General features: G+C 39.6%; 1 protein-coding gene across 1 annotated transcript in view; it reads left to right on the top strand.

The window, feature by feature from the left end:
• The first annotated feature begins 1,804 nt into the window (after positions 1-1,804).
• Positions 1,805-18,764, top strand: part of LOC108261274 (plexin-C1) — a 31,650-nt gene continuing 14,690 nt past the window's right edge. Inside the window, exons 1-10 of the mRNA XM_053685643.1 lie at positions 1,805-2,826; positions 4,280-4,408; positions 4,861-4,995; positions 5,291-5,391; positions 8,428-8,536; positions 8,637-8,790; positions 8,928-9,033; positions 9,206-9,299; positions 15,228-15,266; positions 18,619-18,749. Of these exons, the coding sequence (XP_053541618.1) occupies positions 1,909-2,826; positions 4,280-4,408; positions 4,861-4,995; positions 5,291-5,391; positions 8,428-8,536; positions 8,637-8,790; positions 8,928-9,033; positions 9,206-9,299; positions 15,228-15,266; positions 18,619-18,749 (1,916 nt within the window). The 5' untranslated portion in view covers positions 1,805-1,908. The remainder of the gene's footprint in view (positions 2,827-4,279; positions 4,409-4,860; positions 4,996-5,290; positions 5,392-8,427; positions 8,537-8,636; positions 8,791-8,927; positions 9,034-9,205; positions 9,300-15,227; positions 15,267-18,618; positions 18,750-18,764) is intronic.

Consider the following 18,764-nt stretch of genomic DNA (forward strand, 5'->3'; position numbering starts at 1 on the left):
CGTGCTATACTGTTATATTATTTGTTACAAGTCTTTAAAAGGTAAGGACATTATATTTATTATTCCGTGCAGACTGTTTATCAGTCTTGGTAATTTTGTTAGTTAGTCCAGTTTACTCTCCGAGTTGTTTTCACATTGTGGACAACGTTCGGGTTCTGTAGGATACACTGTTGTCTCATTTGTTTATGGAGACTTTTGGTGTTTGGAGGATTGTGAGAGTGAGCAGAACATGCCAATGCTTTGAAGAATGTAGTGTTATTTAATTGTGAATCTGTTTTTAGAGGATTTAAACCTAACATGGTGAACAAATTATATTATATAATTCAGGCAGTTTTACTGGGGTTATCTCACACAGTGTAGCAAGTAATAATCTGGAAAGACCATTTTAATATCACAGTCTAAAACTGGATTTAAAGAGAAGCAAATTAGTAAACGAATCACATGAAAATGTATCACTTGAATATGAATCTCATGAAAATGAATCACATGTAAATGAATCACATGTAAATGAATAAATAAAGACAAGAAAGCATGTTTTTTTCTGTACAGGATTTATGATATTTAGTTCATGTAGCAAAATTCACATAGATTCACATAGAGAGATTCAGTCATACTTGTAGCTACAGATTGTGCTGCATGATGGTTTATTTCCTCTAATTGTGCTGTGATTTTCTTTCACAGAATTTTTTTTTGGTTTGGGTTTCTGTATATCAGAGTTCATGCCACCCGTGGGTGTGTGTGTGTGTGAATGACAGACTGAGACTACGCTCTAATATTGGGTGTGTAGTAAAACTGTTTGGTTGGCTATGTGAAAATAAAAGTCTGGCGTAAAAACCAGAACGATAGAAAGTCAGAAAGAGAAGACATGGACTAGCGCTGAGGCAGAAACACGGGCTAACACTCTTTGTGTGTCTGTGTGTCTGCACTTGCATCCTGTCACCTTGGGTTCCGTTATGACCGACCTCTGACAAGGTCAGCGCCACCTATCGTGCAGGCATGAATTAGCTGAAGGCTAATGTGTGGGCTAATAACACGCTCAGTGTGAAAGGGCGTTAACGCTGAGGAGGAGACCGACGTAAAAGTGGGGAGAAACACTTCAAAAGCCGATTTCTTCTGAAAGGAGATCAGAAAGAATCTGTGTGTTAATACTGTGCCACTCTGTGACAGTGTGTGTTTTAATGTGTCAGGTCCACTACACAGAGAAAAGACGTGTTTCACAGCTTTAAAAAAATGTATTATTACAACAGATGGTTCAAGCTATAGTGTGATTAGTTCATTAAACTCAGAGAAGAAGATTTGTAAGGACTTGGGTGGTGGATATATCAGAATAATTAAAACTGGATCAGTGCAAACAGTGGCGGCTCGTCCACAGGGGCAGTGGTGCAGAGTCCCACCATTTATACCAGGTGTTCATCAAATGTTAATATTCATAAAGTCCTCATTCACAACTCCATACAGACAAACGGAGAGCATTTCCACTGCAAATTATTCAGTTTATCTGCTATTCTAATATACCTGAATTCACCCAGTCCCCTTTGTGTGTGAATAACACCACTGGGGCGCAGCACTAAACCATGAACAATCCCGTTTTAATCTAAAAGTTTCATATCAGTGAAAAAATAAATCTAAATTACCTGATGGTACTGAAGGTGCTGAAGTTGATCAGTGATCAACAATGCGGTCAGATAACCATCTTTATCTAGCCTATAAATAAAAAGCGATTGACACATTACAGCTGTGCATTTTAACAGCTGTGCGGCTTTCAGCTGGTCACAGGATGTGTTGCAAACATTCTTTACGCGGAAGCCGTCACTTTTGTTCACTTTCAGTGAGCAGACACAGGCTCCAGACTTCATCTGTCTAAAAGGCTGAAGGCTCCGGGATTCAGCCCCCACGTGTACGGACACCATGAGGACTGTTTTACTCGGGATATTTATTCTCTTTAAAGGAGCAATTTGCACGTCTGAGTACAACTTTAACGAGGTGATCAGACACTTTGCTGTGGGAAACGGTAAGGTGTTTGTTGTTACCGATTCTCAGCTCCACCAAATGCGGCACGATCTCGAAGTGGAGAAGATTAAAGTCATATCAAACACCACGCACCAGAACGCAGCGAACATCTTGTTGCCTTTCGAGGCGAATGGAACTCTGATCACATGCGGCACTTTGAACTGTGGACACTGCGAGGTCCTGGATATAAATGATATAACACGAACTATCTACAGGGAGAACTTGCCGGTTGGACCGCTTGTGAACGAATCATCCGTTGCGTTCCTTGTCGATTATCCAGGCGACAGTAATGGCACATACATGTTGGTGGGGAGAGAGAATAATGATGAAAAGAAAATGTGTACCGATGCCGGTGTGGCATTGTACAACACTCTCTACACTCAGCATAATGATATTTTTTCTAAATCAGACTCTGCTACAACTGAAGCCTACATTAAGATTCCTGGTGTTGAGTGGGTAGATGGTTTCCAGGTATCTTCACAGTTTCAGTCCTACCTCTTCGCCAACATTAATTTAACCAGCAAAATAAAAAAAGTGGTTTTCTTTAAGATGGATAACAACCAGAAAAAAACAGAAATGACGAGATCTCTGAAAGTTGCAACTTTACGCTGCTGTGATGACCAACTTCGCCAGAAACTTGTGTCCTCTGCCTTTATCTCGTCGGAGTCTTGTCTTTTATGGATGGGAATATTCACTGCAGAGCGTCCAGACCACCCTGAGAACACTGTGTTGGCTATTTACAACATTACTGCCAGCAGACCAGTGAATCCTCCTGAAGAAATCAGATGCAGTCCAGACTGTCCCAGATCAACACAGGTTTGAAACACTTAGATAGTTGCTCTAAAACTTAAAACATTTCAACGCAGACCTATTTATAATCTCCATGCAAGCAATATATATATGTTATATAGGTTATATATGTTATTACCAGGGTTGGGAGGGTTACTTTAAAAATGTATTTCATAACACTTACAAATTACTTCATAAAAAATGTCATCAGTAACTTAATCCAAGTATCACAATATGAAAGTAATGTAATCTGATTATTTTTGGATTACTTCAAGGCCACATATGTAAAAAAAGTCAAGTGAAAAGCAATATAATCTAAAATACTTTTATTTAGAGCTTAAAACATGTTCAATGTTTTGTTTTGTTTTTTAAATAAAATAAAAATAAACAAACAAACAAATAAATAAAAGATTATTGTCCCTGATGCGGGCCACTTCTTCGTTTTCAGAAGTCTTTGTTTTGGTCTGTTTTTCAAACTAAAACGTTTCCAAAAGTCTCCGTTTTCGAGGGCCGGAGTGTAGACATAACTGTAGCAAAAGTTATACGTTTTAAAAACAAAAAGCAGTGGTGTAAACAGGGCCTAAGTCCCGCCTTCTCGCCCACCGATTGGTCGATTATAAAAGACTTGCCGCAACTATTGGCCAGATTCCTGCCTCTCAACCATTATCCTACTCTCAGAGTGAAGATGAAGCGCTGTTGTGTACAGTGTTAAACAGTTGCTTGACAATAACAACAAATGAAGCTGTCCTGAGTCGAAACAACACCCATGACCATATAAGGTCATTTTAATTTCATGTAATCACATTACTCGTATCACATGGCCATTCAAATGTGTACATAGTGGTAGAATGTATACTCATGGCATCTGATATTTTTTTTGTTCCATGGACATTCAAAAGAATTTACGAATTTATATATATTTATGTGATGCTAATAGTGCTAATGGTGTGTCCTTTTCAGTGCATTTAAATCTGCATTCATTATTTATTTATTTTCTTAAAACTAATCCAAATATTGAACATGTTTTAAGCTCTAAATAAAAGTATTTTAGATCATATTGTTTTTCTCTCGACTTTATTTGCATATGTGGCCTTGAAGTAATCCAAAAATAATCAGATTACATTACTTTCATATTGTGATACTTGGATTACGTTACTGATGACATTATTTTGAAGTAATTTGTAAGTGTAATGGAATACATTTTTAAAGTAACCCTCCCAACTCCGTATATATTGTGTTATGTCAAAAGATTAATTTCTTTGGTTTTTAATGAAAAAAAATCCAAATAGTATTCCTTTTTTAATTACATTATTATTATTATTTTTTTTTACCTGTAATCTGATTAATTTGTTTCCTGACATAACTGCAATGGATTACAGTTACCAGTTTTTTTGTATCCTGATTACGTAACGTCGTTACATGTACTCCGTTACTCCCCAAGCCTGGTTTCTACTGATAACCATTTGTGTTGTTCCTGTAGAATATCGAGGCTGTTGTAGATCCCCTTGCTGTGGTATTCAAACACAATTCAATGACATCTGTGGCAGCGAAAATTAAAGGGTCTTGGACTGTGCTGTACATCGGAACTGCAAATGGCCAACTGATAAAGGTCTGATTCTCTCTCTCTCTCTCGCGCTCTCGCGCTCTCTCTCTCTCTCGCTCTCTCTCTCTCTATTTCATGTTAAATGGTACACCCAAACCCTGTACACACAGTCAGCCAGACAACACTTGCAGACTATTATTGTGCGAGCACATGTATTAGATATGTTTTTGAAGATTGAAGACAATGCAAAAAGAATGTTTCTTATGTTATGTACAACAACAGTATATTTATAAACACAGTGAAGACAGCACACTTTTTCTTTTTCTTCATGTATTTTTATTATTATTAATTCTAATACAAGTTTGCCTATGTCTACATCTATCTACTATGATATGTACACACTTTTCCTCTCTATATGAGAAGCTGGTGAATAAATCTTTACAGTGGCTGTGAAAGGCCATGCATTGTGTTGAAACTCCACATAATGATTCCAAGCCTTGTTTTGTGTCATATGACAGCTTGTACTGGACACAGATTACAGGTCTGGCTGTGCAAAAGTACTATACAGATCTGATGATGACAGGATGGTGTTTCCCAGAATGTACTTTGACCCAGTGGATCATAATTACATCTACATAGCTTTGAGAAATCAGGTGAGTTTTAGCTGGTCGGAAGTTAAAGCTGTGCCTGCACACATGGATTTTTAGGATGAAATTGAGACAAGTGACCAACTCTATTCATTATTTATGCCAAATGATTTAAGAGGCAGTGCTCAAAGTTAAGAATCAGCCAGTTCACTTCAGCAGTTTAAACAAATGGTTAACTCCTAATAGCAATAAGACAAATAATAGCAATTAATGCCATAGCTTAATAGTGTGTGTGTGTGTGTGTGTGTGTGTGTGTGTGTGTGTGTGTGTGTGTGTGTGTGTGTGTGTGTGTGTTTTGTAGATTAAACGTGTTGCAGTGACTCAGTGTGGTATGTATGGCACTTTAAGAGACTGCATTGGCAGCATGGACCCTTTCTGTGGATGGTGTGGGGTCACAAAAAGGTAACCTTCTAACCAACTCTTTTACATCTCTCACTAATGAAATGTTTATGTTCATTGTTCAGTTCTATGTTCAGTTCATTAACTCTTCCAGCAACCAATGCCTTTTTTTTTTTTTAGCTTTCTTTCATTAGTTAGCTCTTACTGCCTTATATGCTCGTGCATCACCAACCTGATGCAGTGTAATTGTCTGTAGTAACAGCACATATCTTACAGAATGAAATACACTCACTGTCCACTTTATTAGGAACATCTGTACATTCATGCAGTTTTTACCTAAACTGCGCAGTTCATTTTTAAAATTATTTACAGCATATATTATGTGCTGTACAAGATTTCAAACACTCCATCAGCAATAAACAGAACGAGTCACTTCATTTTGTTGCTGTCGTATTTCTTAGGTACTTCCTGGTGTTTTTTTATTTAGCACAACAGACACCAGAAAATTGTTCTCACCAGCATGGAACTACACATTGCAGCTATGATAACCATGCAACCAAACAGTGGAAAAGAGGCTGTTTTTCTGTCTGTTTGAAGGGTTATTTCTCTCATTAATGATCAGTGGAGTGAGATGGACAACTGGGGAGATACACTACATACACTGCCTAGGCAGGATGGCCCCTTACTTGAATATTAATAGTAATCATTCTTACTCATCTAATGTTTGCTGTGTGTCACGTAATGGGGATAGAGATGGATGCAAGTGCAGTTTAAGTTTTTATTAAAGAGACTGGCAGACAATTCCAAATACATACATCAATCCAACCATCCATCTTCTATACCGCTTATCCTACTGCGTTGCAGGGAACCTGGAGAATATCCCAGGGAGCATCAGACACAAGGCAGGGTACACCGTGGACAGGGTGCCAATCCATCGCAGGGCACAATCACATACACATTCACACACCCATGCATACACTACGGACACTTTGGACATGCCAATCAGCCTACCATGCATGTTTTTGGACTGGGCAGGAAACCGGAGTACCCAGAGGAAATCCCTGCAGCATGGGGAGAACATGCACACACACACACACACAGGGCTGCGTTTTTGGAATTAAACCCCGAGCCCAGGAGGTGTGAGGGGAATGTGCTAACCAGGTCTCTACAGTAACAATTATTTTTACGGTTGAAGTTCAGGGTTTTTTTTTAGAGATGCTAATGTTAATGTGCTACAATATAACACACAAGTAGGCATGAGAGAACTTGATCTGGTCAATTATGACAGAATTTAAGAACATAGTGTGAGCCATGACAAATTCATTTACCTTCTATAAACTAAATTGAATATTTTCAGTTAATTTTACAGTTAATTTGCTGTATGCAAAAAAACAACAACCATTAACCTGTTTCATCTTGTAAACAAATACAAAAAACCTCAATGTTCACTCTTTGAAGTCTGCTCCTCTTAAATATATTTAAAGCTACACTGTTAGACATTTTCCACTGTCATGGTTCTGGGCTGGAGTCAGTTCTCGAACCGCTCTGTGTATATTGTGTATATATCTGAATAATCTCATATAGGATGTGATTGGGTGACCTCATTTACCCGTCAGATGCAAAGCGCTTTAGGTTAATGGTGTTCATTAGGGATGCTCCGATCAGGATTTTTACAGCTGATACCGATCGAGATGCCAATCTTTTTTCATTTAAGCTTTAATCAGGAGGTCATAAACAGTTAAATGTAAGCTCTCTGCTCATGGTCACTGTTATTTGAATTAAAATAATAGCAATGAGAAATACTGTTGGGTAATTGATAAATAAACAAGCATAAAATATTTATTTTTAAATATCTTAAACAATAAAGAGTCCTAATTAAAAGTAACTAACACAAAAATGAAGGCTAATAGCCTTCTAAGGAAATAGCTTACTAAGCTTAATGTCAAACTGATATTAAATGCAACCCATAGTAATTAAACATTATTTCATTTGTCATTTTATTTATATTTTATGAATTAATTATAATATCTATTTTTTATATTAACTGATTTATTTATAACTAAGCACATTTTCTGTCTTTAGATTTTATTATTTTTTGTTCATCAGTTGTTCCTTTTAGATTGGTCCCCCAGTAAATTGTTGCCATGTGTGCTGATAATATTGTGTCAATAAAAGATGGCGGTTTATGAGATCAGCAAGTTGAGAGAAGCAAATGATGTTCAGTGTTACTCTTGTCATCATAATGGCTTCTTTGCAGTATTTGCACACTTGTTCGTTTGACTGAGGTGATGAAAAGCAGTCTGAAAATTGTTGCACGGTGTAGATGCATTTTGGAGTTGTTTTTATTCTGATTTTATTATTCAACTTTAAACAGGTCACTCGCAATGTCTATATATTTTTCCACAGTCGCACAAAATTGCAAATGCTACTGAAATTGTCGCACTGTAGAGCCCTGCTAACCACTAATCTACTGTGCACGCCAATTCCAAATCGAAAGGCAAAAACATAGTCAAAAAGCAAGTGAGGAGTCAAATTGGCAAAAGGGCATAAACAGGGCTTAGACAAAAATCGAGAAATACGAGGACAAAACAGGACAAAATCCCTTTAACGAGGAACTAGGATCAAGGGCTCGGTATGGGTCAGGTGAAAAACACACAGAAACACACAATACTTTGCACTGAACAAAGAAACATGAGGGGTTTAAATGATAAATGTAACCAAAGGTGGAAACAATAACAGCTGAGACATTAGGGAGGAACCAATGCATAACAAGGGCGGAGACAGGACAGAAACAAACAAAAAAACCCACAATTGTCAAAAGTAAACAAAATCACTGTTAACCCGGAACTGCGTGCTGTTGCGCTTCGGGCAGTTCATACTCGACACATGCTCCGGCACACAGCGTGAGGGGAAATCCGTCACACTGTGAGAGAAAACATACTGTGAGTTCTGATATATATATTCCTTCAGAACATGACCAGACTTCTCAAACCACTTGCTTATTCGTGTTATCCACAGGTTTTAGTGGTTATGTGTTCAACAAAGCAGCCCTCTGACATTAGGCATTTCTTTTTGTCCCCTCATTTTTGTTCACTCTAGATGCTGTTTGCAGAAGGAGTGTACAGCACCATCTTGGATCTCCATTGCTAAAGATTCTTTTCAGAAAGAGCTGATTTCCTTTCAGGTTATTTCTTTGATCCCTGGAGAGGTAAATGTTATTGAATGAAATATGAAAAACCTCTTATCTTTTTATGGAAATGTACAGTATTTGTTTCTTTTTAATGTTATTAATTGTTGTCCACTCTCAGATCAATCTGACTGTACACCTGCACCTGGAGGCCACAGAAAGTCTTCCTTTAACATGTACATTCAAGGCAGGAAGTGTGGATCTGTGTACTAGCCCAGTTGCACACTTTCCCAGCTGCTCCTGCAATTTCCCTGAAAAGCACCTGTCTTCTGATAGTCAGTATTTTCACAGTATTCTTCAGAATTGTGTGGGTCATATCACATGTTATAGGCTAAGTAAAAAAAAAAACCTTTTTTTTTTTTAAATGAATTGATTTTGCCCAACAATATGTAACTCTGCTCTACTTCTCCAGGACTCAAAGTCACAGTGACAGTCAATATTAGTGATCAGATCTTCACAGACAGCCTGACACTGAGGAGCTGCCCAAATATCACAGAGAATACACAATCAGATGCTCAGTAAGAAGATCCATTATTAAAAACCAAATATCTGTAACCAACCATCTGTCACTTTAACATGTTATTGGCCTATATAATAGATATTTGATGACACCGTATATATCATATTCTGGATGACACCAAGAGTCATGGTATGGAGTCTGGTATAGTTTAATGTCTATTTAATATTTAGGTGCACAGCCTGTGTCTCAGCTGGGTGTTATTGGAACAACAGTGGCATGAAGTGTACCTGGACTCCTAAATCTGCACTATATGTACACATACAGGTGAGTCTGTGTAATGTACTCAGCTACATACAGCATACAAGTGAGACATGACGTCTCACTACTTTCTATATTACTTTTGGTTATTTCAGTTGAGCTTTTGCTAACTTTATTTTTAACACATGCAATTTTTTTTATTAGACAATTGTTTGCTCCCATTTGTGAATTTCTTACACCACCCTTTCCGCAATCATTGGTTTCATTCTTCTAGTTTGTTCTGTATAGTTCCTTTCCTGTTTAAATGGGAAGTTTTCATATGTATTCAGTGATTCTGTTTCTGGGTTGGTTGTTCTGTCTTTTTTATACTGATCTTGGGTTTCAGAAGTACCTCAATAATCAGATTTATTAGCTCCATGGATTTTATGTTTTAGTTTCATATGTAGAATACAGTGCTGTGAAAAAGTATTTACCCCATCCTGATTTCTTCTGTTTTTGTGTATTTCTCATACTAAATACATTTAGATCTTCAAACGAAATCATACATAAAACAAAGGCAACCTGAGAAAACACACAATACAGTTCCCTTTCAAAGGGAACTTCGACATTGCGTTTAGCATAACACTATGGGGAGCGCCTGTCGCGCGACCGGCATCTGAAGCTTGTGTAAAATCATGCCTATTTATAGGCCTGCCATGATCAGGTGACGTGGTAATTAAGTGATATAAATATGGCACCTGTGAACCTCGCCATCAGCCTTTATTATCTTCAGCAAAGACTGCATGTCAGTTGTCTGTGTAAAGAAACAAAAAGACGCTTCATTTAATTGCTATCTTTTCTCAAAATCTCAGAACTTTTCTATCCCTTTAAAAAAAAAGAGAAGAAAAAAAGGAATGAGCGAGAGAGAAAAATATGAGTAAGAGAATTCAAGAAGTGTGTTACGGCTTGCTCCCGTTTGATCACGGGGAATAGTGCACACTTTCTGGGTGAAGTGTCTAGCGATGTAGCATGCGATGGTAGCCTCGATGTGTGTTAAGCAGCTCAGCTCGCGACTCGCGCTCTTATAGGCGGAAGCCGAAGCGAGTTGGGTTTCAGAGCCTCGCGATCTGGGCCAGCCGCTGCCGAGGCAGCTAGCCATCTCAGGTTTGGGGGATCTCTTATGGATCTAGAAGAGGAGCCGGAGACGAGCGCTGCTCTATCTCTTGCTCTGTCTTCCGGGTTCGGCTCTCCGCTGGATTTTGGAGCTCACGTCGCGACTCCTCCTTCCACAATGGAAAGCCAAAAGGGGGAGAAAAAACACACACCCAAAAATAATAGTAATAATTCCTCTCTGACTCCGAGGAACCAGAAGGATGTGCTAAAAACTGAGAGCAGAGTATAAAGAGCTGTTTGAAGTGATTACTAAGGCTGGATGAGCCTTTTTCTCCCCAATGAAAGTAAATCCCTCACACTGCAGAAACTCCCCTTTCTTCCAGAAGTGCATGACAAAATATCAGGCTTCTGGGGGAAAACCATGTATAAGCCGTATTTATAATCCCACTATGTTGGATTATTCAGCCATTGTGGGGAATGAACGGCATGGCTATTTAGTTATGCTGAAGGTGGAGGAGGTGCTTGCGAGCTACCTCTCTCCATCGTTGGCAGGTAATTATGGGGGCCGGCTTTGCCATCCAAGCCACCGTGTAAGGCCACCGTGGCATTGGTGGGCAAGGCCTATGCAGTAGTAGTCTTGCTTGAGGGTCACTGCAGACAATGACAGTGTTGCAGGCCTACCAAGCAGACCTGCTGAGTGAGCTCAACATATGGCAGCATTCAGCCAGTTCCTTCCCTGTTGTCTCGAGTTCACCCGGGCATCCAAGAGTGGAGCCTGGGCCAGCACTAGTGCGAGGGAGACCCAGAAGGCGAGTATGGCAGCCCGCCAACCCCCGCAGACAACAAGGGGAACCGGGCAGCCACGGTCGTGGCCTGCTACTAGGCCTGATCTGAGAATGGTCATAAAGGCCAAGCAGGCAAAGAAGAGCGGTCCTGAGGGGCTGTGGAGGGACGTATCAGGGGACATGAGGTTGTTAGGGCAGTTAGCCCTCAGTGCTACTGTAGGGCCTCCTCTAGCCAAGACGGTCCCAAGTTTTCAGTGTTCTGTGGTCAGCAAGCTGTCACAGCGCAACTTAAATCTGATGCTTTCTCTCCAATAGAATGTGGACTAGTTAATGTCACTAAAAGACCATCTGGCAGCATGGAAACTACTGCAAAATGTGTCTCCATGGGTTCTGTCTACTGTAGAAAAGGTTTCCCGGGTCCATTTTATAGCTCGCCCCCCCCAGTTCAGAGGTGTGCTCACCACAGTAGTCAGCACAGACCAGAGCCCGACGCTAGCACAGGAAGTAAGATCCCTCTTGGACAATGGGGCCATAGAACATGTACCCCATTCCCTGAGGGAGGGAGGTTTTTACAGCCGTTATTTCCTGGTCCTCAAAAAATAGGAGTATGCGGCCAGTTTTAGATCTGCGTCATCTGAACTGTACTCTTCAGACATACAGGTTCAAGATGCTGATGCCCAAACTTAACATTCCACAGATTCAGTTTGAGGACTGGTTTGTGACGATAGAGCTAAAAGGTGCATATTTCCACATAGAAGTATTGCTAGCTTTATCCCTTCGCACCTTCACAAAGTGCATGGATGTCACTCTGGCTCCATTGTGACTCCAGGGCATCTGTGTACTAAACTACCTGGACGACTGGTTAATTCTAGCATGATCCAGGGAACTGGTGGTTCAACATCGAGATGTTGTTCTCGCCCACATGAAGAGCTTGGGGCTTGGGTGGAACCTCAGAAAAATATGCTTTCCCCAGTGCAGTGGACAACTTTTCTGGGGGTTATAAGGATTCTACTATGATGAGGGCATTTCTATCCCCAACATGCGTAGGGTCAATCCTATCAACACTGAGCAAGATAAAGTTGGATCTTGGGAGACTATTGGTGCTTATGGGCCTATTGCACAGGAGACCGTTCAGTGGTGGCTGAGAAGTTGGGGGTTTCGTCCAAGGTGGAGTGTCCCCGGTTTCTAGCCTTGGGTCACACTCTAGGGATGTCTCCTTAGTGCAAGAAGGTAATGACAGACACCTCCCTCACGGGCTGGAGCGCAGTCTTAGAGCTGTCCAGCTCACGGTCTCTGGTGCTGCCCTCATCTGGAGCGGCATATAAATTGCCTAGAAATGTGGGCCATATTTCTATAACTGAAATTCCTTCTTCCTCATTTGAGAGGTCACCATGTGTTTACAGACAACACACCGGTCTCATATATTGACCACCAGGGAGGATTATGTTCGTGCCCCCTGTTCAGGCAGGCGCAACTAATTGTTCTCTGGGCAGAAGGAAAGTTTGTCAGTGAGTGCAATGTACATTCTGGGAATATGGGGGCAGACATCCTGTTGAGGCAGGGGAATTGGTGGCTCCATCCACAAGTGGTGGAGTCCATATGGCGAAGTTTGGCCAAGCGGGACTGCATGTGTTTGCCTCTGAGAAGACAACACACGGCCTGCTGTGGTTCACCCTCACTCCTCCTGCACAGTTAGGGCTGGACGCCATGGTGCACATTTGGCCAAGGACACATCTGTATGCCCCCCCCCCCCCCCCATCGCTCTGTTCCCACAAGTTCTAGCCCTGCTAGATGGCACTCCTTGGGAGATTCCCATCCACAGGGATCCACTGTAGACCCAGTGAACTGTGCAATAGCTACAGTCCTGGAGTTCTAACAAGAACATTTCTCAGTGGGGTGGGCTCCTTCTACAATCAGGGTTTACATGGCCGCATTTCAGCCAGCCATGCCCCTGTTGATGGAACCTCTGTGGGGCAACATCCTCTAACTTCGAGGTTCATGCATGGTGTCAGGCGGCTGAGGCCCATCTGCAGACCAGGCATACCTTCCTGGGACCTTTCTGTGGTCCTGGAAGGTCCGTCAGGGGCCCCATTTGAGCCCTTAGAGTCAGCGTCTTAGAAGCTTCTGACTCTAAAGGTAGCTCTTTTGCTGCCCCTGACATCTCTCAAGCGAGTAGGTGATCTACAAGCGCTCTCTGTTGCCCCTTCCTGCCTTGACTTTGCCCCTGGATTAGCCAAGGCCTTACTGTATCCTATGCCGGATTATATTCCTAAAGTGCCTAGATTGGCTGCCCACCCTGTGGTGTTGCAGGCTTTCTGCCCTCCTCCATTCCCCACACTGGAACAAGAGAGAATGCACCTGCTGTGTCCAGTAACGGTTTTCTGTACTTACGTCCACTGCTCGGCCAGTGGCGTAAGTTGGAGCAGCTGCTGGTCTGCTTTGGTGTAATAACTTGAAATCTGCAAAAATAAATCAGACATGTGAACTCATGGCAAATAACTCAGCAACTCACAAGTTAATAACATGTTTATGGCCCAATCTGGACCACTGGGCTATAGAAATATGGCCATTTAAAAAACAAAGCGAAACAAAAAAACCTTGCCAATCACTCCTGGACCCTTAGGCAAAGACAAATAATGCACCTTCTCTTCATGCGGCATAACATCAATCAGCCATAACATTAAAACCACTGACAGATGAAGTGAGTAACATTGATTTTCTCATTACAGTGGCATCTGTCAAAGGGTGATGTATATTAGGCAGCAGGTTAACAGTCAGTTCTCGAAGTTAATATGTTGGAAGCAGGAAAAATGGCCAATCGTAAGGATCTGAGTGACTTTGACCAGGGCCAAATTGTGATGGCTAAATGACTGGGTCAGTGCATCTCCAAAGCGACAGGTCTTTGAGGTGTTCCTGGTGTGCAGTGGTTAGTACCTACCAAAAATGGTCCAAGGAAGGACAACTGGAGAACCAGTGACAGGATCATGGGCGGCCAACGCTCACTGATCTGCATGGGGAGCGAAGGCTAACTCGTTTGTTTCAGTCCCACAGAAGAGCTCCTGTAGCCCAACTTGCTGAAAAAGGTCATGCTGGCTGTGATAGAAAGTTGTGAGAACACACAGTGCACCACAGCTTGCTGTGTATGGGGCTGCATAGCTGCAGACCGGTCAGAGTGTCCATACTGACCCCTGTCCACTGCCAAAAGCACCTACAATGGACACGTGAGCATCAGAACTGGACCATGGAGCAATGGAATAAGGTGGTCTGGTCTGATGAATCACATTTTATTTTGCATCATATGGATGGCCAGGTTCATGTGCGTTCTGCTGGGAAACCTTGGGTCCTGGCATTCATGTAGATGTTACTTTGACACAGACCAAGCAACGGTATTCCATAATTGCAGTGGCTTCTTTCAGCAGGATAATGCATGCTGAAAAACTGCAAAATTTGTTCAGGAATGGTTTGAGGACCATGAAAGAGTTCAAGGTGTAGACTTGGCCTCCAAAGTCCATGGTTCTCAGTCTGATCGAGCATCTGTGGGATTTACTGTACAAACAAGTCTAATCCATGTAAGCCCCATCTCGCAACTTACAGGACTTAAAGTATCTGTTGCTAACGTCTTGTGACAGATACCACAGCACACCTTTAGAGGTCTTGTAGAGTCCATGCCTTGAGGGGTCAGAGCTATTTTGGTGGCACAAGGGGGACCTACACAATATTAGGCAACTGGTTTTAATGTTATGGCTGATCTCTGTATATTGGCTGCACACTAGGCTCCTATTTCAATGATGTATATAAATTTCACTTTCTCATTTATATGAAGTCATCCTATTTGTCTGTTTTTATTTTTCCAATTTTAATATATTTATTTAACATTTGGGCTTAAGTTGCCAACTCTGAATATGGTTGATAATTAGTTTAAAAATTATACATCTGTATTTGAAGACGTTCCAAATGAAGTAATGTTTCTTCTTCTTCTACCTTTTTTCAGTTAATCATGACGTATTTTAACACAATGTTCTGTTTTAAAAATGTAATTTGGCATTTGGAGTTTGAATTGGATAAGTATAATAATGAAACGATTAAACATTAAAATGCGTTTCCATCCCCTATGCAGGACATATGCAAGCAGTCTTCCTCTGAGAAAAACAACATGGTGAGTGATATATGGATCTGATCGCACAGCATTAACAGAAAGAAGATTTCTGTTAGGGAAGTTAAGAGGTGTAAAAGAGGAATTGGGTTTGTGTTCATCAGACCTTTTAAATATTTATATTTAAAAAAAAAAAATATATATATATATATATATATATATATATATATATATATATATATATATATATATATATATATATATATATATATATATATATATATATATATATATATATATATATATATATATAAATATAATATAATATAATAAATATTATTAAAATATTAATATTTTATTTCTAAATGAATAGCCAGCCTACTTTCACAAAACATTTATACTTTTGGAAAGGAACATAATATCTTGATTTATGCCTTTAGTATTTGATAGTTTTTAAATATTTTAATTCAAATTTGATATTGATCGGCATGGCTTTTTGCAGTGTCATGTGAAATAGTTTTCCATTCATACACTGGATATAAACAATTTACACACCCCTGTTAAAATGGCAAGATAAATGATGTCAGAACTTTTTCCACCCTCAATGTGAAATTACAACATATAATAATAAAGTGAAAAACAATCAGAAACATTTTAGGGAAAAATAGGAAAAATTACAAACCAATAACTTGGTTGCATAAGTGTGCACACCCCTAAATGAATATTATTTTATTACACTCAGTCTTTTGGGTCTATCAGTGTGGCACATCTTGATTTGGCAATATTTTCCCACTCTTTCTTGCAAAAGCATTCTAGATCCATCAGATTGTGAGGGCTTTTCTCTGTGCACAGACCACTTCAGGTCACCCCACAGATTTCTAGTTGGATTCAGGTCTGGGGTCTGACTAAGTCATTCAAAAACTTTGATTTTCTGTTGGTTAAGCCATTCTTTTGTTGATTTGGATGTATCCTTTGGGTCATTGTCGTAGTGAAAGGTAAAATTCCTTTTCATCTTCAGATTACAAGCAGACACCTGAAGGTTTTGCACTATAATTGACTGGTATTTGTAGCTATTCTTGATTCCCTCCATCTTGATAAAAGCCCCAGGTCTGGTGGGAAAAACAGCCCTAATGCATGATGCTTCCACCACCATGCTTCACTGTGGGTAAGGTGTTCTTTTAATGGCATTATTATACCTTTTGGAATTGGTCTCCTAAGACCAAAACACATGATTTGGAGTGATTCAGTTGGGTTTGGATGTTTTTTCATGAGAAAGGGCTTCTGTCTAGCCACTTAACGCCATAGCCCAGACATGTGAAGAATAGAAGAGATTGTTGTTACCTGCAGAGAGTAATCAGTACCTGTCTAATATTCCTGCAGCTCCTTTAATGTTGCTGTAGGTCTTTTGGCAGCCTCCCTGATAAGTTTTTGTCTTTTCCTTTTGTAAATCTTGGAAGGACGTCCTGTTCTTGATGTCAGTGTACTGCATTTTCACTGTTTCTTGACAATGGCCTTCACAGTGTTCCATTATACATTTAATGTTTGGGAATTCTTTTATACCCCTCTCCTGATGGATTCCTTTCTACAAGTTAGATACCATGCATGCAATGTAAGCTCTTTGCAGACCATGGCTTCAGCAGTGAGAGGAAACCAAGAAGATGTGAAGAAAATCCTACAGAAACAGCTGAACTTTATTTAGGGTTAATCAGAATAATTTCACTGATGACAGCTATATGATAATTACTTTTGAATATGAGATCGAATGTGATTGTTTCATTCTGAACACAGCCACATCCACAATTATAAACGGATGTTCGCACTTACTATATGCAACCAGGGTATTGTATGTTTTATATTTTTCCTAATTTTCCCTAAAATTTTCCAGATATATCTTAGTTTCAATTGTTTCCATCACAAATACGTGCAATTTTATATCCACTGTACATTGCCCATAATGATGCTGATGATTATTTAATAATAATAATAATAATAATAATAATAATAATAATAATAATAATAATAATAATTGCTACATACAGTATATACTGAGGGCAAAAGTTTACAAAAGCCCAGCTAAGAATATTCAGTCTCATTTTCCGAATAATTAAACTCCACACATTTCATCTTACCCTAAGTTTCTTATGATAAATCACTTTAAGTATCAACTTTATTCACATCAAACGTAATTTTAAAACAATTAATTAGAGACTATTTATTTCACTGTATCAGACTTCCAGTGGGTCAAACATTCATATACATCAAGTTGACACACTTTATAAACAGTCTGTAAGATTCCAAAAATTGATCTAATGACTTTTTGAAGCTTGGATTTCGTTAGTAGAGCAAATGTGGCTGTAAATGGCATACCAATTAATGTCTTTTTGCTCTTAATACCACGGGAGAATCCAAGAAACTCAGCCAAGACCTCAAAAAAACAACTGAAGGTACCACAAGCATCTGTAATAACAATGGTATGCAAATATACAATCTTAGGACCGCACTAACATTGCATTAAGTAAAAAGGCACAAATTAACTCCCATGAATTAATGAAGTTTGGTCCCAAAGTTTCAACTGAACCCCAAGACAACAACAAAGGAACTGGTGAAGGAGTTGGGGCATCAGGTACTAAAGTATGAACATCCACCATTAGAAGAGTCCTGTATCACCATGGTCTTAAAGGATATCATGCAAGGAAGAAGCTCTTACTCAAAGATATTAAAAATAAGTATAAAAATACAGCCAGACTGAAGTTTGCAGGAGTCCATTTTGGAAGAGTGTTCCCTGGTCAGATGAAAACCTCCAAAGTTGTAACAAAATGGCTAAAGACAAAGTGAAAATATTGGAGTGCTCATCACAAAATCCTTACCTGAATCCCATATAAAATGTGTGGACTGAACTGAAAAAGCATGTCTGAGTGAGGAACCCACAAACCTGACTGTTACACCGGGTCTGTCAGGCGGAAGGGGCAAAAAATCAATTATTGTGAGAAGCTTGTGGATACAACAAGAGTTTAATTCAAGTTCAACTGATTAAAAGGCAACAACACCAAATACGAACAATGTATATGTAAATTTTTGACCCACTGAAAATCTGATATAGTAAATAAAAGCTGAAATAAATATATATCTTATCTATTATTTAGAGATTTCCTCCTATGGAAATAAAGTGATGCCCCAACTCACTGAACACAGGAAATATACAGTAACAGGAAATGTGGAGATGTGAAAAATTGAATTTGAGTGTGTAATCTTGTGGCCTCAACTGTATGTACACAGTAACTACGCATCATGGTCTTCTCAATCAACTCACAATCACTTAAATCTACATCAAACGCACAATGTTTTGTCAAATTAAGTAATTAATTTTAGTGTTGATATCACAGTATCAAATGGTTTATGTCTTTATCCCCATTAGCCAGAGATCCTAGCTCTGTGGCCTAATGAAGTCTCCTTTCATGGCAAAAACAATGCAGTGATTAAGGGGAAAAATCTGGAGCTGGTTGAGAGAATTCGATTCCAAGGTTTTATGGACTGCAGTTTAAAGGAGTGAGTGTCACTGAA

Source organism: Ictalurus punctatus, chromosome 14 (genome assembly GCF_001660625.3).
Source record: "Ictalurus punctatus breed USDA103 chromosome 14, Coco_2.0, whole genome shotgun sequence".
Classification (NCBI taxonomy): Eukaryota; Metazoa; Chordata; class Actinopteri; order Siluriformes; family Ictaluridae; genus Ictalurus; species Ictalurus punctatus.